At 40.2% G+C, this 26,132-nt stretch overlaps 1 protein-coding gene across 3 annotated transcripts in view; it reads left to right on the top strand.

The window, feature by feature from the left end:
* ASXL3 (ASXL transcriptional regulator 3) overlaps positions 1–19,890 on the top strand; it is a 115,496-nt gene extending 95,606 nt beyond the window's left edge. For 2 of the 3 annotated variants that reach the window (XM_069957646.1, XM_069957644.1), the window contains 5 exons: positions 2,133–2,296; positions 4,529–4,625; positions 5,967–6,072; positions 8,024–9,911; positions 15,307–19,890. In XM_069957646.1, coding sequence (XP_069813747.1) covers positions 2,133–2,296; positions 4,529–4,625; positions 5,967–6,072; positions 8,024–9,911; positions 15,307–18,822 — 5,771 coding nt within the window. In that variant the 3' untranslated portion in view covers positions 18,823–19,890. Of the gene's footprint in view, positions 1–2,132; positions 2,297–3,064; positions 3,187–4,528; positions 4,626–5,966; positions 6,073–8,023; positions 9,912–15,306 lie in introns of those variants that run through there. The other variant, XM_069957645.1, reaches the window with a different exon arrangement.
* The last annotated feature ends 6,242 nt before the right edge of the window (positions 19,891–26,132 follow it).

The following is a 26,132-nucleotide window of genomic DNA, read 5'->3' as shown; positions in this document are numbered from 1 at the left end:
GGGGGGGGGAGATCGGAGCGGCGGGGGTGGCGATCTGAGCGGTGGCGATCGGGGCGGCGGGGGTGTCCATCAGAGCGGCGGTGGCGGCGATCGAGCATGCGCAGGGGGCTGCGGATGAGCGGGGGGCCGGCCGGACTATCGCGCGACGACTGTTTACATGGAACGATCGGCGAATTTTTTGCGATCGGCGAACGACGATTTATGAACATGTTAAAAGATCAAAGTGGACGATTTTTCGATCGTTCGCTGCATTTACACGTACGATTATCGTTCGAATTCGATCGTTATCGCGAAAATTAGTCCGATAATCGTTTCGTGTAAACGTAGCATAAGGGCACGTTCACACGAACCACATCCGCAGCGGATTTTCTGCTGCACATTCGCAGCAGATCCGCAGCAGATTTCATCTAAATAACTGAACACAGCATCAAATCTGCACCATCAAATCTGCTGTGGATCTGCTGCAGATCCTGTACGTGTAAACGCACCCTAAAGGGTTATTTGTTTTAAGAGTACCGGGGTAGGTTTATTTCTGCAGACGAGACAGAATTGCACCAAACCTCTGGTGTAAAATTGTTTGTTTTAGAGACTTGCTCCAATGTTGCTTTACAGGAGGTGTAAGTAGTAAGGGGCCATGACTTCACTGGAGGTATGACTTGGCTGAGGGGGTCAGTGCTGCTATTGGTGGGAAATAGGTAGGAAGGGGTCAATAGGGCACATTGGGTAGAGGGATAAGAATAGGAATGGGACTGCTGCACTGTGGTGTTGGATTTGTCACTGCTATTGCTGCTTAGCTATGTTTCTTTGGTTCGTCTAGGGGATATTATGTGCACTGTTTGGTAATTGGAGCTGTTTGGAGTAATATGGGCGCTGCACAGTGGTATATGGCACTGTATGTGTTTGTCAGTAAGGCCCCAAAGTAGAAATATTTAGATATTCTCAGCATAAAATCTGTAGCATACATTACGTATGAACATATATTGGCAATTTTAGTAAATCTGCTCATTGTGTGCGCTACTTCATCTGGCCCAGTGGTTAGCTACTGGCTGTGGTTGCTTGGCTGCTGGATGGTGAAGAGTAGGATTTAATGGCTGCCCTTGTAGTAAGGGAATGTTCACATTTACTGTCTCCTTGTTACATCATTGTTACTGCAGTCATTTACACCGATGGGCAGATGTGATATTCTAGTACAGGAGATATGAAAACCTAGAGCAGGGGTGTCAGACTGGTGGCCCTCCAGCTGTTGCAAAACTACAATTCCTATTATGCCTGGACAACCAAAGCTTTGACCATCCAGGCATGATGGGACTTGTAGTTTAGCAGCAGCTGGCTGGACGTGAGTTTCATCCCTGTGACCTAGAGTAAGGTGGAGTTGCCCATAGCTTTGGTCACTATATATATATCTTCAGCTGTCTCCTCTATCTCTTCAGCTGTTACTTTGGAAATGACCCTTTCTTCATTTAAAAGTGGGGTATTTTTGGGTTCAACTGCAGTTTTGTTTATACTGATCCCTCATCCCTGTCCCTTCCATAGACACTGTAATGTGTTACTTATCATTACTTTGCATGAGCATGCAGTTAGTAATTCCAACTTTTCATGCTCTCTTTGGATATCTTTAAAGAGGATGTCCAGTTATTGTCTTGAAAATTATGTGTAAGTCATTAATTGAAGGAAATACTTCCCTACTGTTCTCTCAGGGCCCGTGGTGATCATCCATAGTCTGAAGTCTACCACCTGTTTTGTCAGAGGCCCATGGTGCCTCCATGCTTTCTTCTGCAATGATGCCGCTTCACATTGACTGTTATGTATAATGTTTTCCGGGATCTTAGTGCATGGAAGACTTCTGAGATGTGATTGGTTTACAATAACAAGCTTTAAAAATGGGAGATTTTAATATACATGTGTAAATATATGTATTAGGTGTTGCCTTCATGGACATAGAGACTGAATAGATGTACAGCATATCCAGGTTGCCAAAAATAATTTTGTTCAGAAAGCATTGGATAGTTAGGGATCAGTCTTCATTTCTTCTTTATATGCAACTTGCACAAAACTCTTATGAACTATAAACCTAAAAGAAGTACAAAAAAACTATTGCCCATGATGTCTTACAAATTTATTTTATTTTCCAGGGCATTTGAAGTGGACCAAAGCAGAAGATATTGACATTGAAACTCCAGGATCAATTTTAGTCAACACTAACCTGAGGGCTTTAATAAACAAGCATACGTTTGCTTCTTTACCTCAGCACTTTCAGCAGTACCTCCTGCTATTACTCCCTGAAGTAGATAGACAGGTGAGTACGTGCAGCTCCCTGGGGCTGATAACAGGCACCTTTTTAGTGCATTTATGTTCGTTCTGGTTCAGTGTATTTATTTTTTATACTGGTAGGCTCTAGTCACATCTTGACCAAGCTTTCTCTTAGAGGTATACGTTTGGATTAATTCCTGACATCTATGTCATGTGGTAGGCTTCTATTTATGTCACTGTATAATCATACAATTGGAAATATCACCCATTGGCCCCACTGTTAAGTAACTATTGCCTTGATTTGTCCAACTGTTTAAAACAGAAACTGTGTAAATGTGTTTACTTCTGGCTGTGTGTCACATGACCTAGGCAGTCTGTGGGGCTGTCATAGAGACATAGAGCGGCAAGAGGGGCTTGCGGCAGCTTGGTCATCTCCCTGCTTATTCTGCTGGTCGGTTGAGTCTGAACGCTCAGACCTTCACCGACTAAAAATTTTTGACATGTCTCTCTGACCTATCAAAAGTTTTTTTTGTTTGTTGTTTTTTTTCTCAAAGTGTTACTCTGGTTAAGAAATATTTAACCCTGTTCCATTCCAACCAATAATCTAAGCTTGTCTGTAATAGGTTTCAGTTACATGAATTGTTCTGTTTGCAGCACATCCTGACTCGCACCCAGAAGCTGCTGAAAATGCTCACTTCCTGGTCCACTGTGTCTCGGCTCCTCCCTCCTCCCCCTCTTTTCTGAGACAGAGATCACATGATATCTGCCTCTTCTGTTGCCAGGAAACATGTAACACCTCATCTGTAACACCGCCCACCGCCAACATCACACAGTGGTCTCCTGACCAGGAGCAAGGAAACAACGTCCTCTCCAGAGTAGTATAAGAGAAAGGAGACACTGTTGTTTCATATCTCACTCTATAATCTATCTATTTATGTAAGTGGATAGATCGATAGATACTGTGTAAAGCAGAAGCAAATCGAGCCAATGGTGGGCGGATACTACAATACAGGGGTGGGTACCCGGCAGTTGCTTCTGAGGTACAGTGCATGCTGGGACATATAGTTTCCTGCCTGGGTCCCATGTTGTAAAAATAGGATAATTTGTAAAAGTTCGAATCTGGGTCTGGGAGCAGCATAGACAAGCGGGAAAGTGTCAATCAGTGGGGGAACAGTGCTTTTTGTGCATTTTATTTTTTTCTTTAATAACTGTTATTCTTTAACAGTATCTTTATTTCTCCTCTGTAAAACCCTGGCTCCAGTCTAATTCTTTAGCCTGCTTTATATCAGTAAAACAGGAAATGTTCATTAGATTTTTATAAATTAAAGAAGCAGTCTGGTGAAAATAATTTGCAGGCAGGGGAAAACATAATAAACAAACTCTACTTACCTCTCCCCGTGCCCCCGAAGCGCTTCGTCAGAGGCCCTGGGACCCTCGACAAAACTTATTTAGCGACATTTACGATGTAATCACCGCTCGGGGGGGGGGGAATACCTGACCCGGCTGATGGATTACCTGCTCAGCCAATATTGACTAGAGCATTGTCCCGCTTTAGTCACTAATCGGCTAGGCGGGCAATCAATCAGCCGAGTCGTGACAACGGCGCAGAAGGAGATCCAGCAGCCCGAGGGTCCCGATGCGGTAAGGCACCGCTGCGGAGGCCCGGGTAGAGGTAAGTAGAGCTTGTTTATTACGTTTCTCCTTGCCTCTGCCTCCTTAAAAGCTATGACTTCTCCTTTAAACAATACAGTGTCATCTTTAAGGTATTGTTTAGCGTGAGCAAACTAGTTAGGCTTTATTCATATCATGACTGTGCCATCTACAGCATGTATACATCTGTATACTGTCAGATGAGATGCTGACGTAAGTGAGCACAAAGAGGCACACGACCCATTTATTTAAATTGCCTAAAAGTAGTCTGACTCAGACTCAAAATTGCAGCACACAACGCTTTTGAGTCCAAGTCATAGCAAATGTACGTTAGGGAAATGACCCACTAGCGGACTATATCCAGGACTTTAAAGTCAGTGGGTCTCATTCCTGTCAATGCCTGCATAGGTCGACATTCATAAAAAAGTTGACATTATGCCAAGATATATTTGTTATATTTATTACTTTTTATGCCAGCAATAGACATCACCCAAAAAAAATTATAGCATACATCATTTTTCAAGCGTGTACTGCAATACGAATACTAGTTTGTGTTTTTGTTTTTTATGTATAGTCTAGTATTGTGCAGAATTCAGCACCTTGAAATCCTCTTCTCTTCTTTCTTCAGATGGGAAGTGATGGGGCTTTACGTCTTAGTAACTCTGCTTTGAACAATGAGTTCTTTGCATATGCAGCTCAAGGCTGGAAACAGCGATTGTCAGAAGGTAAATGCTTTTTCTTTTAACTAAAACTGTTATCTGCGTGTAAGTTGAATTACTGTACATGCATGATCTTTATAGGGGTTGTCAGGGGGGAAAAATAAATTGGCGTCAAGGTTGAACTAGTGTAGAAATAACTAATAAGCTGTATTCGCCAATGTTTTTTTAATAATAAATGTATATTTACTTTTTGGACTTTAGTGATCCCCAAAAGTGAGGTGATCACAGGAAGCACTACAAAGTATCCATTTAAAGTAATGGACTGTCCATATAATGCACTGACTGATAGTCTTCCAAGGATACACAATAGCTGCACTAGGATTAGATAAAGTTAGATGTCTACTGATCACACACCCTAAAGCCCCTATTACACGGGGCGACTCGTTCCCCGCTCACTGCCACGGCTATTACACGCGGCAGCAGTGAGCGGGTGAGAGCCAGGGGGGCTACCCGGGTGATCGCTGGATTGTCTGGGCAGCCCATAGCATATAGCAGCTGTCTTGCCGACGCTCCTATTCCACGTTGCGACGGTAGCAGATCATTTCATTGCTGTATGAGTCGTTTGTCTGCCAACAATGTAAAAAGACAAACGACTGCAACAGTCATCAGATTGTTGCCTTCTATTACACGGAACGATTATCGGCTGTAACGGCTGATATCAGACAAATATGGCCGATAATCGTTCCGTGTAATAGGGCCTTAAGCTTACCATTCACACCCTTTTGTGCAATGAAGTTTCCACCTATACTGCTACGTAAGCACTTACAGAAGCATGACTGTTTTCTTCCAGAAACAAAAACATATAAGAGTATGTTCACACTGACGAATAGGCAAGAAATATCAAGCTGAATCCGTGCTAATTTTACACATATTCTGCTTGAAATTCAGCTTGTAAAATATGTGCAGAGCAATGTCCCATTGTGTTCAATGTGATTTCCGCTCTGTTGTTCACATGGCTGAAAAAAAATCCTATAGAAGTCGTTGAGGCTTTGAATTTCCGATTTCCGCTCTAATTCCGCACAAATACTGCGCCAACTCAAGAAGAGGAAATTTTCCTTAGGAAAATTTCCTGTTAAATCCCTCACCTATACCTCAGTGTGAACATACCCTAAGTAAAAATGCTGTTGGAATTGGGGCACACAAAGCAACAGTACAGTGAGATTATATATATATATATATATATATATATATATATATATATATATATATATATATATATATATATATATATTTATTAATATACACTGTTTGGGTGACCTCTTTAAATGGGCACTTTAATGTTTGAAAGTTATGGGCTTCATCTTTTATTTTGCTGCTGTTATTGTTATTATTTACATTGTTTTGTAGGAGAGTTTACGCCAGAGATGCAAATGCGCATTAGACAAGAAATTGAAAAGGAAAAGAAAACAGAAGTTTGGAAAGAGAGATTTTTTGAAAGGTTTTATGGAGAAAAGTAAGAAATTATTTTTAAGTCTGCTTTATTTATAAAACGAAAACACACACATAATATTTTATTAGCCTAGGTATGTGCCTTGTAACTGTACTCTATAATTGATGAGAATAAAAGTGACTATAGAATGTTAGAAATCATAGGAGCAAACATTACACCTACATATAGCTGTTTGCTGTTTGCCTTTCTAGTCTACAATGGTTCCGTTTTGTAAGGAAATGGTCCAGTTTTTATTATAGCCATAGGTTTTAGCTATAGTTTGTAACACTCTGAAGGAGGTAATATTTGGTCAGCTCTCCTAGAACACTGTTCACACTAGGCAGGAACACGTTGCCATGGCTGAAATTGCAAACACACAAAAACACAGAAAAATGCAACAGCTCACCGCAACAGCAAGATACAGACCCACCATAGACATGAAAATAATTAAAATCAGCCCCCCCAACTGCCCAAAAAATTCCCACAAAAATAATGAGTCTCTTGGTTGCTATTTGCAAACAGCGTAAACTGCCTCACCACGATAAGGTGGACTCATATCGAGGCAGACCCTACACTGTATGTACACTATGGCCTCTCCATGGCGTATAATACGCCTATGCTCTGGGCATGCAAGTAACTCATTATTTTTGTGGGAATTTTTTGGGCAGTTGGGGGGGCTGCTTTTAATTATTTTCATGTCTATGGTGGGTCTGTATCTTGCTGTTGCGGTGAGCTGTTGCATTTTTCTGTGTTAATATGAGGTAAACCCTAGCATCAAACTACTAATTTAGCTTTGAGAGGACTGTTCTCTCAGCCCTGCAAAGTTAAACCGATCCATAGTTTTACATTTCAGAGGGCATGTGTATAAAGAAAATCAGATATTAAAGGGAAATTGACAGCACATATATACATATATATATGCTGACAGTTAGCATCTACTTTTTAACCAAGTATTCCCTCTATAGCTGTATATTGGTCCTCAGTTTTACCATCTTTGTTAAAAAAATAAATAAAAAAAATCTCTTTTTCTCAGGGCACAGTGTCATGGAGGCATGTCTTTGACAGTGCTGTCATCTACTCCTCTCTTCGCCCCCCCATGCAGCTGAAGCTGGCTGTCAATCATTCAGTGAGGAAGCAGGTGCTTAAGAGTGGGGCAAGTGCCATTAGTGTTCCAGACACGCCTCTCTAACACTGTGCCCAGTGAATAAAAGATATTTTTTACAACTGAGGACCAGTTTACAGTTATAAAGAGAATGCTTGCTTAAAGGAGAAGTCTGGCGTAGGACAAAAAAAATTATTCCGGGCTGGGGGAAATATAAAAAAGAGGTCATTTTCACCTGTCCCGCTGCCCATGCCGTGTCCCGCTCCTGGACCCTATCTGGCTGTCTTCTTATCTCCCCTTTGGCTACATTTTGACTTGGCTCACGGATGACCCACTCAGACAGTTAGTGACTGGGGCTGGACACCGCTGCACTCACTGATTGGCTGAGCAGGGTGAATTCCACCTGCTTGTGATGTTTCAGGCGGGTCGTGACATACCAGGGAGAATATGACACCCGGGGGGTATAGGGGCCCAGTCATGCGGCACTGGGACATGTAAGCTTTTCGTCTTTTTTAAGCTTCCCCCACACCCTGCCCGTAATGAATTTTTGGCCCGTCAGACTTCTCCTTTAAGAAGTAGTATATATGCATATATACGTGCTGTCTGTTTCTTTTTAAAGATTAAAATGAAATTAAATGAATGCATGGATCAAACCAGGAACCAATATAGTTCAAGGAGGAGATTTGCATATCCCCCAGAAACATCACCTCTGTCTGTTGGCTGTGTCTAGTATTGCAGCTCTGCTCATTTACTTGAGTGACAAGTACTTAGAGGAGTTCTCCTTTAAGTCATTGACATAAATTTTTTTTATATTAAATAGACTTGCAAAGAAAGACACAGCGTATTAGATGCTAGCTGTTTTTTCTTTTTCAGGTCTGGAATGTCTAAAGAAGAATCTCTACATCTAACATCTGGGCAAAACAGCAGCGAAGATGAAAGCAGCTCCCTAGAAACCTCTCTCAACCTACCAGGTCCATCTAACCAGTTTGAAAACAGTGCAGCAGCTTGTAATGAAACCCCAGTGATGTTAGAAACTGAAGTTATTGAAGAAACTGTGTGTAACATGGAGCATATTCCATCCAAGGACATCATTGGAGAAACTGCGCTGGAAGAAATATTGATATCTGAGGAGTCTGTGATACATGAGGAGATTGCTGAAGAAGTTGAAACAACCATTTGTGAATGCCAAGAAGATGATGATAAAGCCGAGGCTGAGATAGCTGAAGAAGCAACCAATCTGAATACACAGAATGAGGAAAAGGAGTCGACTGCAGAAAATGTGGAGTCTTGTGTTGTCATGGAGGATGAGATGTTACCTGTTGTGGATAGAAAAATAGAGGAGGTGAAATCTGATGGCCAACCAGATGACATGTTGGAAGTTTCGAATGCGTTACATGAGTGCAGATCCCCATCACCTGTCACCTCTAAGTCCTCAGAGATTGAAGCCACAGGACCAGAGATGACACCAATTGAAGATGCAAATAAATCAGACATTGATGCTCCTGATACTGCCCCTGATCAGTTGGGGACGGAAGAGGTGGCTCCTGTAGAAATGGAACTCATCAGTGAACCAGATGGACAGTTCTCTGAAACTGCATGCGTTTCTGAGACATCCTTTTCTTCTCAAAGTCCAGAGGAGGCATGTGCGAGTCTGACATCACCAGGAGGTGACATGCAGTCTGCTTCAGAGGAACCCTATACACCTGCATCTGTTGAAGCCACTTTTCTGTCTGAAGTTTCAAGCTTTGAAAATGCTGAAACAGAAAGTCAACAGAAACCTTTAACTGAAAGCCCACCAACCTCTGTTGCTTCAGATGCTTCACCTCTCTCCAATTCACCCGTCATATCAGAAGCATCTCCATCATCTAACCATCCACTGACGCCTGAAGCTTCTCCAGCATCAAATTTACCATTAACCTCGGAAGCATCTCCAATGTCAGATGCACCTTTAATATCAGAAACCTCTTCCGTTTCTTCCTTAGCACTGACCTCTGAAACTGGACATGCACCCAATGCACCTGCTACTTCTGATGCATCTTCTGGGTATAGTCCTGCTCCAAATAAGCATCTCTTGCTACAGCAAGAATGCTCCCCTACCACATCTGATGAATCACAGTCACCGTCAAAGGATGAGACCGATGGTTACTCAGAGGCCTCCCAAGCAGATACTGTTGGCACTGAACATGAAAGCTCAGAAACCATTAAGTATAATTCAGCAACTCCAAACTCTGATACTTCATTGTCTGAAGACAATCAGAAACACTGTAATTCCGAAAGAGACCATGAGAAACCAAATGTAGCATCACCCCCAGACACCATAACTATTAAAAACCATTCAAGTCATTATCGTATTGTTGAGAAAAAGTATTTATCTCCTTCAAGAGAAGGATTTGAAGGAACTTATTCTAGGAACAATGATTCTGTTCATTCAAAGTCTCATGACAAACTATATACAGCCTCATTGGAAGTGTCAGGATATTATGAATCTACCAGAAGTAAATCTCATAAGCAACAGGGAGGCTCCCAAAGTCGACCTGACACTTCACATTATAAGTCCTATGACCATAATAAACAATCTGAGGCAGTTTGTCGAGAGCCTGAAATTTCTAAACGAAAAACTGCAGAGCAACATGGTTTTGGGAACTACAAAGAAAAGAGACCAAGGATTGATGATGATCATCATGGTAGAACATCTTCATTATCAAGTCAGTCCGAAAGAGAACCCCCACCTAGAGAAGAGCCCCGTGTGCCACCTCTCAAGGTAACATGGCTGGTTATATGCAAACTTTCTATAGGAAAATATTGGTAGTAAGTCTTTATGCTGCACAGGTTGATAAAAAAGATCAAAATGTAATATAAGTTATGAATGAAACCTGTCTCTTGGCTTACTCTTTAAAGGGGTAGTGCGGCGTTTAACATTTATTCACTAAATAACACACATTACAAAGTTATACAACTTTGTAATGTGTGTTTTTTTAAGTGAATGGCCCCCTTCCCCGTGTTCCCCCCACCCCGGAAGTGTGGTGCATTATACTTCATTGCTTTCAACCCCGTCCTCCATCTTGGGTCGACGACGTCATCTGCGGAAGGCCGGCCGAACCACTCCAGCCTTCCCTCATGCCGGCCCCCCTCTGCCGCTTCATCAGCTGCTCAGCCGCGTCGTCGACCCAAGATGGCGGCCGGGGTTGGTGAGTATAATGTACCACACTTCCAGGGTGGGGGGGACACAGGGAAGGGGGCCATTCACTTAAATAACACTCGTTACAAAGTTGTATAACTTTGTTATGTGCGTTATTTAGTGAATTGTTAAACGCCGCACTACTCCTTTTAATCCAGATATTCAGTTTTTGTCAACCCCTTCCCATAATAAGATGTAGCATTATATCCTAATTACAGCCTTCGATCCTTAATGGGACATAGTGCTATCTTCTGATAATTGCACAAACATATAAGCTGTGAGAGCAGAACTGGACTTCCACTGTTATAGCTAACACTGGAGAGACCTCCAATAAATAAAAAAATTCTTACTATACTATGACTAAGAGTGCCATGGGCACATCAGATGAATTAGTGTATTTTATCCTTGTTTTGGTAATGTGTAAATTATTATTATTATTATTATTATTATTATTAGTAGTAGTAGTAGTAGTAGTAGTAGCAGTAGCAGTAGTAGAAGTATTATTTATTAATTCTTAAATCTGAATGAAAGTAATGTTTTATTGGATATTAGTGCATGAGGATTACCATTGCTGGTTTGGAGGCCCTTGGACAATAATCTGAAAGAAGAACTGGAGCCAATCAAAAAATGGCATTTAAAGCAGTGCTGTATCCACCAATCAATTCCTACCACCACCACCAACCCGCTGGTTTGATTAGAGAAAGTCCTGCTCTGTCGTGTCTTTTAAAATGCGCTTTAGTGCCTTGGTTAGGGTAAAAAAATATCTTATAATTTGCAGTAGGTGATTCAATGTGACGTAGTCTAGGGCAGTGCTTCTCAAACTGTGAGGTGGGCTTCACCAGTGAGGCGCCCCCTAGTTGTTGGTGAGGCCCAGCTGGGGAGCCAGTTTTCACAAAAGTAACTATGATCTGCACAGTCCTTTTGCCGTTTTCTAAAATCTCCATTTTAGAAACATTATTAATTAATTTTGTACTTGCTTTATTAGTATATAGAGCTTGGGAGATGGGTGAAAGGTAGCCCTAGCATTATTTTCAGCTATTAAATGGACTTTCACCACAGATGGTGAGGCTCAGGCACCCTCTTGGTCAGTCTGGTGAGGCATTGCCTTGGTCTGTTGGGTGAGGCACCAGGAGAAAAAGTTTGAGAAGCACTGGTCTAGGGTATCTGTGCCCCAGGCCTACAACGCTTCTTTTTTCTTCCTTCCTACCCTCCTCATCATTAGGAACTCGCCTGGCAGGATTTCTCCTATTCATTGTTTGTTTAAACAGTGCACATGGTGCTTCAGATTATTAAGGCACATATACAGTTTGGACAAGCAGTGAATAGGAGAAATCCTGCCAGGTGCGTTCCTAATGATGAGCAGGGTGGGGAGGAAGAAAGGAGAGGTGTCACAGGCCTAGGGCACAGACATTCTAGGCCCGGTCAGTATGACACAGCGCTGCAGATTAAAAGATCATTTTTACCCTAACGAGGACACTAGGCGCATTTTAAAAGACACAACCGGGAAGGACTTACTCTTATCAAATGGATGGTACCAGTGGTTCTTCAGAATAAGTTGGTGGATACAGTATCATTTTAAAAATAACATATTTTCTAGATTGTCTTCCTTTTCATGATGGCACTCCAGTGAAGAGGCTGTCTGGGGTTTAAAAGTTGCTGAATAGCAGAAAATGTCATGATTTAAATAATCGCTTGTAAAATACCCTGCTTCTCCAGCACTGACTCTCTGGTCCCCACCAGTCCTGCAGCAATGAGATCTTGTACATTCACATGACTGCAGAGGCAGCAGCTATTATGTCATTGATGTACATGACATCATAGCTGCAGGAGCAGCATGAAGCACCAGAGCACCAGTGGGAGAGTGGAGGAGGTGAGTACTCCTTTTTTTTTTTTATTTTTTTAAATATCATTTTCTGCTTTTAGGCAGGTTTCTAAATATCCTGGGCAACCCCTTTATATATTACTTGTTTGCTTATAAAAGTGACCGATAAAATATGGTCAATGTTTGTGAATACATTATATAGTTTAAAGCGAATGTACCACTTTACAGGCTATATCAAATCTCACATACCATCGGATACATGCCTCCCTGATGAGCGCGTGCCTTCTCCTCAGTCCCGCCTCCTGTCTTCTAAACTGCCCAACCTATCAGCTCGGCCCCATCTCGGCTGGTCATCAGAGCGGGGTATGATGAGGAGCAGAGATGGGGCTGTGCTGACAGGCCAGGCGGGAGAAGAGGAGGCACGCGTCATCGGGGCTGGGGGATGAGATAGCTTTGAACTGGTTTTTATGGGCTTACCCCCTGTGCACAACTAACTAGATTTGCAAATAGCTATTCAGGCGAAAATAACGCGAATGGGGCGAGCGATTAGAAAACGGACCGCGACAGCTGATTCAGCGTGGCGGCACTCATCCGATGGTATGTTACCGTTGATATAGCCTTAAAGTGGTACATTTGCTTTAAGGAAGCCTGTATAATGGCATTCTACTTGTCTTTGAAAAAAGATCTGTAGACTTTTATTTGTACTGATTATTATTTTCTTTTTTTATCATCTGTTGACATTAAAAGCCGGACAGCTACCAATTGCTCAAAGAGAATTTGTATCTCTTAAAAAGGTTCAGCAAATGTTTCATCAATACATGACCATCATAACTCATGGAAAAATGAGTACAATTTTGAATTGCATTTGTTATTTCAATTGTTGCATAGCAATTAACTGAACCTCTCTGGATAATTGTGCATTGCGTTCTGAAAGGAGCCATTTGTTTTTTACAATAATTTCTTTCAATATTTCAGAATTTTTTTTCTCTTCATTGTGTATTGGATAGAAATTACAAGGTCAGAGCTTCTGAGTTCAAAGAGAACTGAAGAGAGGTTCATTAATAGTAAATACATTATGACATAAATTCACATTTGATGTCCTTGGAAATAGTTTTGAATAACATACTAAGCCAGATACTTTGTTTAAGATGAATTTTCATGGTTGCAAAACAGGGTTTTAGCAATACGTAATTAAAGTTAGTTGCTCTCTCTGTGGTGAAATTATCTTTTTTTTTTTATCATAAAAGGGCTGAAAAGTCAATTTCATAAAACATACCAGCAAACCAAGGAGAATTTACCTACAGGCGTACATACATTTTATACCCTTCTAAACTCACAGCCCATGAGCTGCATGTCTGAGGTCATAAGAATGTACAGCAAATGCATTATATTATAGAACAAGCAGAATGCAAAGGATAGCACATGATTTATTTAAACTAGATAGCTGCAACTTTCTGTCAGTGTAATTTATGTTATCAATATTAGTTTTTATGACCTATAAAGTTAAAAATGAGTGGACTTATAACAGCTTTAGGAGAGAGAAGTGAGCCATATGCTTCTTGTCAATGTCTTATAATAGCTACTACTTTCCCTCGTACCATTTCTGCCAATACACCTTAAAGAGAAGGTAAAATTACCTACTAAATCATTTTTATTTTTATTTTTTGTTAAAAGGGTTTTATTGGTTAAAATTATTAATGGACTATTCACTTTAATGGGAGCTGCACTACACATGTACAGAGCCATGTCTTCCAGCTCCTGTACATTGTTTAATTCCAGCACCATGACTGTGCAAAACACCCAATCAGTTGGCACACCATAAATCTGTTATTGAAGGGGTTATCCAGCGCTACAAAAAAATGCCACTTTCATCCAGAGACAGCACCACTCTTGTCTCCAGGTTTTGCTACTTAGTTCCATTAAAGTGATGTGTAGCAAACTACACATCAACTGGAGACAAGAGTGGTGTTGTCTCTGGAAGAAAGTGGTTTTTGTAGTGCTGGATAACCCCTTTAATGGCCTATAATGTGGATAGGCCATCAATGAGTTTACTTCAGAAAAACCTTATATTTTATTTATATAATCAGTGTAATTGTCATTTAAAGCAACTTGCAGAAATTAATAGTACAAGTGACTATAAGAAAATGTGTAATAGATCTTATTGTGTAAAAGAGCTTCCTTCTATTCCTACTCTTTGCCCACCTACACCCTCACTTTTTATCACCAAGGGAAAGCTGTCTACAGCAGAGTGAGTATGGGCTGACAGTGCCTATACATGCCTATGGAAGGAGGAGGGGCTAAGGGGGATGAGTGAGTGATCAGGCTGCTCAGTACTGGTTTAGGAAGGTTTGCTACAGTGCGGTAGGATTGCAGGATCCCATTTTTAATGTGTGTATAGGGAACACAGACATAGAGTTTGCAGTGTGATAACCAGGCTAGAATAGCCAGAAAAATAGCAGCTGCTCATGTCCATATGAAAAGTCAGCTGAAGTAAGTTACACTTACACACTTTAATTGATTATTTTTTACATTTTCCATTGTACTATCTTTATTATAAAATAATCCTGAAATTGTGTAGTTTTAATTTTGGCCACTAGGCCTAATAATTAGCCAGCACTATAATGACAGAATTACAGTGAAAGGTGTCACCTATATATAGCAATAGAAAATAAGAGTACTGCACAGGCTGCAGATCATGCTTGGGAAAATCCTCCATAGTAATCAGTAGGATCACCTCCAGTCTATTGTTTCTATGTCCATGGGGCTTTATGGAAGCCTATCTCTAAATGCTGTTAAAGGCAGCAGCTTGGACAAGATGGCTGCACCTAAAATAAAGTACAAAAGAAATCAAGAAAATGTTAGAAGTTCATTTCATCCAAGTATTTGTCTGTTTTTCTTTCAATAGGGAGAGAAGAGGTTGCCAATCCTCTCTGGGAGAGTCTGAATAGTCTATATACAATAAGTTGTTGGCCTTTGGCCGTCAAAATGTTGTTTGGTCAGTTTCTTCTAGTGTGCATGGAGCACCTTTTTTAACTGAAAAGTTGCCCCCTTATAAACCTGTTGTATTTATGAAATGTTTTGTAAGTTGTTTGTTTTTCTAGGGATTTAATTATGTTATCCTAATACTTTGTTTTGTGGTAATTCTTATAATTGTAGATCCAGCTGTCAAAGATTGGACCACCATTCATCATCAAAAGTCAACCTGCTCCCAAGCTTGAATCTAAGATTTCTTCTAGTACATCTGTTAGTGGGGGAAGGAACACTGGAGCTAGAACTCTTGCGGATATTAAGGCGAGAGCCCAACAAGCCAGAGCACAAAGAGAGGCGGCAGCTGCAGCAGCTGTGGCAGCAGCTGCAAGTATAGTTTCTGGGGGTGTTGGAAGTCCCTCGGAAAGCAGTAAGACCAGAACGTTGGCCCATATCAAAGAGCAGACAAAAGCAAAGTTGTTTGTTAAGCACCAGGTCAGAGTCAACACACCGCAGACTAGCAGAGATGGAAAAACAAAAGAGGGTCTTCCAGAAATTGAAGTGCCAACTACTTCCGATGCAAAAGTGGAAAGTTCAACTGGTGTTATCATTATAAATCCAAACTGCAAATCTCCAAGCAGCAAAGCAACACTCCACCGGGACTTGTCTTCTACATTGCAAAAATCCCTCAGCTCTTCAGCATCATCAGAAACGGATTCTGATGCATCAGTGCACGGCTCTAATGAAAATATTCATGTGCCACATTCCAGCGACAAAACTGTTACATCTACCTCCACTGAAGATTGCAGCGTGCCAATGCAATATAATAAAAATATATGTTCGGTGTCTGTCTGCTTGAAAAACTCACTTGAAAAATCTGCTGTCCTAATGTCTGTTGAGAGTGAAAACACTACATCATCTGTCTGTAACTATAACATGCTAAACCCCATTAAGGAAACTGACATTCCTTTTATAGCTGTTGCACCAAAATGCACTGATGACACTATTCATGCCTCTGTCGTAAACTCCACTGCACCTAACTCTGCTGATGACAAACGAATGCCATTAACAACTAGTAATGTTAATCCTTACACCACTGTGCCAATTTCATCCATTGGAAATAGTCTGCCAAATCCTCATCTTTCTAATTCATTGGTTAATTCACTAAATGCCTCCTATGGTCCAAACACCAGGCATCCCGATAAACTAGATGCACCCAAGTGTGATGAAGATAATCCTTTAGATGTGTGTCCTTCTGTCCAAAGAATGTCAAACCATGAGGAAAGCGGAGGAGATTCTCACGGAAGGTCCTCTGCTCCACTATACGCCAACACCAGAAGATCAATGAGTACTGATCCTTCACCTGAAAAGATGCACCTTGATAATGTAGATAAAAACTCCACTGGTAATTTAATAGGATTACACAATAAAACACTGCCTACTGCTTTAATACAGACTAATAGATCTATTCCATGTAAAGTGATTGTCGATCACTGTACAACACCAAACTCCACTTTCCCTTTCAATCCTGAAAATGCTGATTCTCTGAATAGGCTCGGAAAGTGTGAGCCTTCTATTCAGAATAAAACATGTCCTCAAGTATCTGTAATTAGTAGACAGGAAAATCTCAACGAGAGCACGGAGCAAATGTCCAACTCAAACATTGTTAACCGGCTAAACAGAGATGATAGAAACAAGAGTGCTCCTTGCGCCAGCCTTTTGGAAGCAACGTACATGCAGCAGGGGAAACTAAACGACTCAATTTCTTGCCAACAGAGTTTTAATGAGCATCTACATAGCACACCTTCTTTCAAGTGCGGAACAGATAATGTTCCCAATTCAGAGTATATTTCTAATAACAGAATATGTTGGAGTGACAAAGAACAAATGAACACTGACAAAACTATGAACCATTTGAGTGCACCTAAGCACATAGAGTATTCTGATGAAAATATTGTAGATAATATTAAACGTGAACCTGGGAGTTACCCACATGTAATGAAAATGAACGCTCGTAGCCCGGTAGTAAACTCTATTGCAATCAAATCAGAACTAAATGATTCCAGTAAGTGTTTCGGGGTGGATTCTGAAGGATTTTCTGGGCAGAACAGTACGCAGCAAGGATGTGACTTGAATATTAGCTTGCCTACATCTAAAACACCACTCGGTGTTGCCAGAGAAGAACCCTTGTCATTGACTACAGACACTTTAAAGAGGGTTACAAATGCAGGGAATGCTAGTTGTCGACTTTCTTCTGTTGAAGCAAACAATCCCTTAGTCACACAGCTGCTTCAAGGCAATTTGCCTTTAGAAAAAGTTCTGCCTCAACCAAGACTAGGTGCAAAGTTGGAAATTAGTCGACTCCCGTTGCAGGCTACCTCTATGTATAAGACTACATCAGAGAGAATGGTGCCTGAAAACTCCTGCTCCCCTACCACTGATGGCAAGGCATATCCACTGGGAAGTATAAACCCTTTGCAAGTGAGAAAACGGGAAAACCATCCTAAGAAAAGGATGGCTAGGACTATGGGTGAACATGCCCAGGTCAAGTGTGAGCCTGGAAAGCTGTCAATGGACACTGATACAAACCTTTCTTCTTGCATGATGGGTTCTAATATAAATCCAATGGGTCAAGGGCAAACCTTTAAGCAGGAGTGGATGAATAAGCATGTGGTTCAAGGCAGGATTACACAGAGTCCGGAAATTAAGCAGCAGAAAAGGCCCCTGCCTTCTTGTAGCTTCCAACAAAATGTATTTAACGTTGATAAAAATGGTAGTTATCACCCAGAAGCTAGTAGCTCACACAGGCAGCATTACTACCAAATGCCCATGGCTCAGAGAGGTCAGGCGTCCACAGTCTACATGCCACCAGCTGCCGCAAAAGCCCAAGCAGCTAACAATGCGTTTGCTTTCAGTAGGCACCCAGAGCAGAAGGTACTGAGTGAGACGAATGTTTCAACGCTTCCTCATCGAATGGCCAACGCTTACTCCCCAAATGTTCATATTAAAGAAGGCGATGACCTAAGCAATGCCCAGCAGACATTGCAACATAAATTTTTAGTGCATCCTTCCTTATCTAATGCAGAAGTCCCTTCGGATCAAAAGCAGCCAGCAGTTACTATGGAAACCACAAAAAGACTTAGTTGGCCTCAGCCTACGAGCATCTGTAGCAATATAAAGTCTGAGCCCATCTCTTTTGAGGACGGTTTAAACAACAGCTGTGAACTGACCATTAAACAATCTTCCTACGAGCAAAGTGAAGTTAAAGAACAGTTAAAAGCGTTCGCCTTGAAAAATGCAGATTTTTCTTCCTATTTACTTTCCGAGCCACAAAAGCCTTTTACTCCGCTAGCTGCACAGAAAACACAAACACAGCAGCTGCCGCCACCGCCGCCGCAGCAGCAACAATGTGGGAGTTATCCAGCAATTCATTTTGGTAGCACAAGCTTCAAAAGAGCAGCATCTGCTATTGAAAAATCTATTGGAATTTTAGGGAGTAATTCTAAGGCTGCATCCGGACTCGGCAGTCAGAACGCTCCCATGCCTGCACAGAAATACGCTGACAGCAGCAGTGCAGATGAACTGGAACTGAAGTGTTCTTGCAGGCTGAAAGCCATGATTGTGTGCAAAGGCTGTGGAGCCTTTTGTCATGATGACTGCATAGGTCCTTCAAAATTGTGTGTAGCGTGTTTAGTTGTTCGATAGAGACTGAATCAAAGATGGAGTGTCCCTTTATAGCCTACATGTCTTCAGCAGGAGCAGGAACATTTCGTCATTTCACGTCCTTTTTCTGTTTTTTTTTTTTTTTATAAAAAGAAATACTTTGTCAGTGTTACATTTCATGCTACAGATCTGTAGATGAAACATATTTCTGCTTAAGAAATGGGTCTGAATTTCTTGTCACCCTTTTTAATTTATTTTAGAATTGTTTTACTGAGGTGAAGCTTTTATCCCGTTTCTCACTCCAAAGCACCTGACATTTCTTTCTGTAAATTGGAAGCTGTTGTGGTTTGCATCTCCTATGATCATATGATGGTCACCAAGCTCATGGAAAGGGTCTGTATGGTACATGTCTTGCGAGTTGGTTGCAATATAGGGTAAGATTGTAATGGAGCCAGCTGTTTGTCTGCATCACAGGAGAGTTGGTTCAGGGCAGGCAGATGGAAGATTTAGCGACATTCTTTACATTATCACTAGCAGTTAAAGTAGCAGCCCATTTATTTTTTTTTCCCCGGGCTGCAAGCTGGCACAAATACTAATGATGATAGGTGTCCCACAGCGTGGCTTCGCTCTGGTCCTACTCGGATCCTGCTAGTGGGGACATCACAGCTCTGCTGACCCCTCTTCTTTCTACAGGCCTATTAAAGGCCGGAAGTCAGTGTCTCCAATGCATCTCTATGAGAGTACTCTCATGGAGATGCATTGGAGACCCTGACTTCCGGCCTCCTGAGATACAGAGCTGAAGCTAAAGCGGTCACAGCAGGATCTGAGCTGCGCAATAGGACCAGAACAAAGCTGCAACATGGGACACCGGTCATCATTGGCAAGTATTTGTACCAGCTTGCAGCCGGAGGGAGAATAAACAAAAACGGAGTGCTTCTTTAAGCAAATGCTGCCTAATTTTTGCCTGAATTGCTTCAGAGCCAACAATAATTTTAGTCACTTAGCAATGCCGTCATAGAGGTCATCAGTAAGGACAATAGACTTTATCAAGTTATATAAAACTTGCAGTTTACAAAATCAAAAAATTAGTTACAGTTAGAGATGAGCAAACTTACAGTAAGTTCAGTTTTGCACTAACCCAATCACTTGGCATTTGAATCCTGCTGCCTGGAGAATATGGATGTAACCCTAGGGCTGTATCCTCTTCTCCAGGCAGTAAGATTCAAATGCTAAGCAATTGGGTTTGTGCAAACCTGAACTTACTTTAAGCTCACTCGTCTCTAACTGTAAGTAGTTTGTTGCCTCATGTCTAGTTACAGTTCCAAGAAATGCAATGGTACCAAGTTTATCATGGGTCAAGTGATGACACCATCTTGCTTGGTGGTGACTGGTGATGTTTATTCTGTAATGTAATAATCTCATCGGGGACGCCAGTTTTCATTATTTCTAGCAGTAAGTGTCACACTCCCAAAAAGCAGCTACAAAATGCTGTATTGTAAAGGGCTTCCACTTCCACCAGTTTAATCTGAGAATTTACAGGTATATGAAGCATACTGCAGGATTATCATGATAATTTACTTGCTTTCTTTTTCTTTGTTAGGTTTTGGATATATCATTATGATGATTTTTGAAGCTGTGCATTTATTTAAATTCACCAACACCCCATGACTTTGTTATGCAGGGCATAAGTGTATTATTTTTATGGATATGAGCAGTAGTAGCATGGGCTATTACGTGTATGTGATTGCCAAATCTATAATAGGAAGAAACAGAAATACAAAGTAAAAATATCAAAATAAATGAACAAAAAATGTTTGTCCTAACCCTAGAGACTCAAAAGCTGTGTACACAAAGCTTCCAATGCATGTATCTCCCCACATAGAGTTATGTCATATTGCTAGGATATGCCAACATTTTATGATCAGTAGGGATCTGATCTGCAGGACCCCCAGACTGGATAAATAAAAGGGACTCAAGTGACTATACATGCTCCAGTTCACTGCACAGCCAGGTGGCAGATAAAGCAGCTGTGCCTTTTTACTCTTTTATTTGGCCTTTTTATACTAGTTACATGTAGTTACTCTACAAGATATGGAAACCCATTGAAGCAAATCTGCTTATAGTCAGTTCAGTTAGCTATCGCACCGGCACTACTGGTCCCAGGCGTTTGTGCCACAATCAGGTGTGCAATCACATCTCATCAGTGCTGAGAAGTTTACATACCGCCGCACTTCACCTTAAAAGCTTTATCTTTATAGTATCCAAAAACACATAACAGGATGTAGAGGAATGCATCCTCCCTGCCAACTGTTTCGCGCTATGAAGCGCTTTCTCATGCCTTGAGAAAGCGCTTGATAGCGTGAAACAGTTGGCAGGGAGTGCTCATCTTCATTTAAATCCAAACTTAAAATGGAGCTACGTGTTTTTTCCACATCTCCCATTGAAATCAATTGTTTACTTGGTGACAGCTAAGTCTGCATAGGAGCTTTAGGCCCAAAATGGTATTTAAAATCCTTCAGCTCTACATTGTGCTCAGAGATGGGTAGACGTTGCAGGTAGCTGATAGGGAGGTAAAACGAATGATGTCTTAGTTGATGATTGCTTGCAAAGTTTTAAAATCATGTTTTCCTTTCAGGCTTAAATGTCAAAGAGGCTGTGCTGAACAGTACACCCAGCCCTTGCTCTCTCTGCTTGGCTTCCAGCACTCGGCCCATGTACATCAATCATGCAGGGGAGGGTGAAAGGTGTGCATACTGCAGTTCAGCCCAGCCTTTATGACACAAGCAAAACATGGTTTTAAAACCTTTCAAGCAGCCATTGGTAAAGAGACAGGTATCACTTGTTTTATCTGTTTTACCTGCCCATGTCTGCAGCTCTGAACATGCTATAGAGCTATCTAATTCCCTTTACCTTCAAGGGAGAATGTTTGTTTGTTTTTATCTGTAAAAAAAGCTGGGAGTGGTGTGAATCTGTGGCATTTTGTAGGTGAAAGAAGATAATGCTTTATTATGTCTGCTGTGTGTTGTCTAGTTTTTTGTAAATGAAGCTTAAAGGCAATTTCCAACCCACAGAAACAAACTCTGAAAGATACTGAAAATGTAAAAAGAACTATTCATATAATGTACACTTGATTTCCATGCCCATACCCTGTCACATCTTGTTTACATTTTTATTTTGCATGTCATTTTTACATGTCATACACTACACACAGATGATTGATACCTGTATATAATTCTTGTATTTTTACCAATATGCAGCTAAAAAGCTCTGAAATCCCTTTTAAGCTTCATTTATGTTAGACTGAACAGCAATTCAACGAAACAAACTAAAGCAAGGTTTTCATATGTGAAGGTTGGAAACAAAAGGTTCTGAATAACTAAATTCACAAAATTTCATACCCATGGGGGTTGTTGAAGGAAACTGTTAGCTAGAAAAGACGTCCCAAACTGCTTACATAGCTATGTGAACAGCGAGACTATCCATGCCTTTGTTGTAGCTGTCCAAAATTGTAGTGCTTGCCATTTACTACGGTTTACCATGATGCACATGAAATTGCACCTTGAAGCAGTGGCAGGTGAATCACAAGCACAGTAATGCTACCTCTTGTATACAGGTGACCATACACCTTCAATAACTGATGGCTGATAGTCTGTATCCATGCTTTTCCAGACTCCGTAGGGCTGCATCCAACTTCTTCATCCACCGGTATTCAAAGGCCAAACGATTGAGTTGCGCTCATCTCTAACGTTCATATTTGCAAATATTAAAAATCCGTATATAAAAGCTTAGGAATAATTTTTTTTTCTCTCTTTTTTTTCCAATTACACTTTCTAAGTAATGCTTCAGCTGCAGCGTTTCAGGCATTGTAACCTAAGCCCTTTAATTCACTCTAAAGTATTCAGAAATGTTAATCCCTGTATGTATTTGTTGTTGATTTTTAACATGTTTTATGATAGCCAGCAAAAACATAATGTTAGGTTATTCACAGCAATTTAAAAAGATCACATAGAACTCTTTCACTTTGTCCCTTTTGAAACACAAATTATAACACTTAACCTGTTGTACTTTGTAAAATCGGCAAATTGCAGGCAAAAAAAAAAAAAAGAAGAAAATCCAATAGAGTGAGCAGCATTTTGTTAAAGCTAGTGCAATGCTGACATCATGTGGTCATGTTGACTTCTGATGTACTTACTGTCCCCAAGGAGATCACTTTTTCTACAGTAATTGCTTTGCCATATTGCAGTACAAGTTCTCTCTTTCTTGCCACAGCTGAGCCGTGCAAGCTTCACAAACTTTTGCAAAATTTGCAATCTTTGTTCATAAACCTTCCTAATCCATGTTAGTATTCATTTCTTCTCTGTTAGGGTATCTACAGGCATTGGAGACAAATATGGAATATGGTGAAATAGAAAAAAAATTACACACTTCTCCTGAACTTGTAGCTTGGACACTACATAAATTTATTTTTAAATATTTATTTTATACCTTATTAAAAATACATTGGCGACAGAATCTTTCCCAATTATTTTTTACTATTTAATTAACTATATTATTAACTGTTCCTTTCACCTTTTTATGTGCTTGTCTTTTTGTTTTTCACGTACATGGGTGTTAAATTAATTTCCATGGAAGATCTTAAATTCCCCCCCCCCCCTCCTTAAATTTTTAACCTCATATGTTGCGTGTGTATAGTTCTTTTGGTTTGCTATGAGCTTTGTCTATATATTTATTGACCAATGGAATGATATGGCGTGTAAGTAATTTGATTATTGGTAAACAATGAAAACTAAAGGGAACTAATCATCTTGTGGACTTGGACGGAAAGGTCCAGTTTATTGTTAATATGTTTTGTGGTGCTTTTAGAATTTTATTGATGATTTAAAATAGGCTACATTTATGTAAAACGTCTCACCTCAGAAAAAGAAGAGAACAACATGCATGTATAGGCATTCGGGAAACATGCTGTGTCATTTGGTTTACAGCCGTTCTAAGTTATTTACATTCACGTGAAGTTTTTACCATTTTTCCCCCAAAAAACACAAAACAATTAAATTTTTTGTTTAATAAACATATCATGACATTTGTGATTTCTTATACAGAAAAAGCTGCTTGTTTCCATCATATTGGGCTGTGTCCTATATCTGATAGTAATGTTTCTGTTTGTTTTTTGGTGTGTGTTTTTTTTTTTTTTAAAGTTTACTGTATCATTATAATGTTACATGTTCTAATAGTGTTTCACATTGGTGCCATAATTCTTTTTTTTTTTTTTTTTTTTAATGTAACAAATTCAACATGGAAAAAACTACGCCTTTTTACCAACCCAGTTTTGTTTGTTTTCCCTCAGTATTTCTGAATGTTTACATCTTTGTTACATTGTCTCCTTAAAAGACTTATTGTACAGCAGTGCAATAAATCCTAATAGAACACTAGTTTCCTTTCTGCAGCCCTAGACTGGAACTATCTGCAATACCTTGCTGGGCAACGTATTGCAAGCCCTTCACCATAGAATCATTCTTCTTTGACAGAACTTTTACTAGAACAAGGATGTGATTGTCAGCTGGGTTCCCAAATCCTGTAAAGCCTTATTTCCATAGCAAGAGTCTAAGGTGAAGGGGTTAAGAAGTGTCAGCACGTAGATGTGTCAGTTGCATAAAATACTCCTTTGTTTTCTTACCAAAGAAAATGTTGTAATACACACTCACTAGTGGATTTGTGTGGTCAGAAGAGGACGACAGCTGACATCTATTGTGACCGAGTAACAACATTTTTCTAAAAAAAAATTAACCATTTTAACAGTATTTTATTTTGAATTCAGGGATCATGCATATTGAAAGGTGCTTTTTTGTGTTTTCTTTATTGCTTTTAAATGTTGCCTACAGAAATGACTGCCCACAATTCTCTAATTTATGTACTAAAATAATGGTTTCCAACCCATTCAAAGTAAAAAAAAAACAAAACAAAAAAAAACTACATCAAATATTCAAAAGAAAATAAAGAAATTTAAAATATGAATGTTTTCTTGTTGATTTTTTTTCGTTATTCATTTTCTTCACTTCCTAAAATGGTTATTGGGTCTTATGGCATACAAAACATAGGGGGAGATTTATCAAACTGGTGTAAAGCAGAATTGCCTTAATTGCCCCTAGCAACCAATCAGATTCCACTTTTCATTGTTCAAAGAATCTGTGAGGAATGAAAGGTGAAATCTTATTGGTTGCTAGGGGCAACTAAGACAATTCTACTTTACACCAGTTTGATAACTCTCCCCCATAGAGTCGGTACAATTAGCTCAACAAGGAAAACCATTAAAAAAACAATAGTGTGGTATAGCATCAGTGATGAACCCCAACACTATAAGTACATAAGTATGCACACAGAGTAATCAGTACACACAATAAACACCATATCCAGCCAAAACAGTTGTATCATGAAAATTAAACCACTATAATGGCCCTAGTACATGAAAAGACTATTGTGGGAAAAATCAATAATCACAAAAATGTACTACTATTAAAAAAAATCTTGTGTCTTCCAGTACTTAGCAGTTTCTATATTGCTGTATGTCCTGCAGGAAGTGGTGTATTCTCTCAGGTCTGACAGTGTGCTCTTTGCTGCCACCTCTGTCCATGTCAGGAACTGCCCTGAGCAGTAGCAAATCCCCATAGATAACCTCTCCTGCTCTCGACTGGAAAGAATAAACCACTTCCTGTAGGACATACAGGACAATAGAAGTATTTTACAAATCTCTGGCACCAGTTGATTTCAATTTTTTTTTTTTGTGAACAAGCCCTTTAAGCGGTAATCTTTCCATGTGTATGCAGGTAATGATCAAACACCTAACGAAAATTTGGTTTTATGTCATTGATCACATCTTTTGAGCTGACCATAAAATCATTGTTAATTGTTTTGAAATCTTTTGGTGTATGTAGACTTCATTCTTTGTAATTACGGTCATTCCTATGCTAGAGAATTCGAGGGATTGTAATTATTATCAGAGTTAACGACTAACCTTCCATGTAATATGGTGAATGATTTCAAGTCGTTCGCAAAAGCGCTTGTTTGCAATTGTTTATTGTTAATCAGAAAAAACAAAAATCCTAGTCTAATAGGGGCCTAAAGGGACACCAGCAGAGAGGGAGGAAGTGGGGGAATTGTCAACCACCATACAGCTTTAATACGGGTCATTATAGAGAGAGAGAGCAAACCAAGAAGTCAACCCTCGAGGTCCTGATGTCTGGAACCATCCCCCATCATCTAAAAAGTCCAAGTTCTGCAATCTCATAGTGAGAAAGGATTGCAGTTTAGCTGCTTAGCTCCACCTCCATGACACTTCAGCCTGGAATACAAACTTT

Source organism: Dendropsophus ebraccatus, chromosome 2 (assembly GCF_027789765.1).
Source record: "Dendropsophus ebraccatus isolate aDenEbr1 chromosome 2, aDenEbr1.pat, whole genome shotgun sequence".
NCBI classification, from domain to species: Eukaryota; Metazoa; Chordata; class Amphibia; order Anura; family Hylidae; genus Dendropsophus; species Dendropsophus ebraccatus.
Note: the sequence above shows the minus strand (reverse complement) of the source record. Positions and strands in the feature narration are given on the sequence as shown.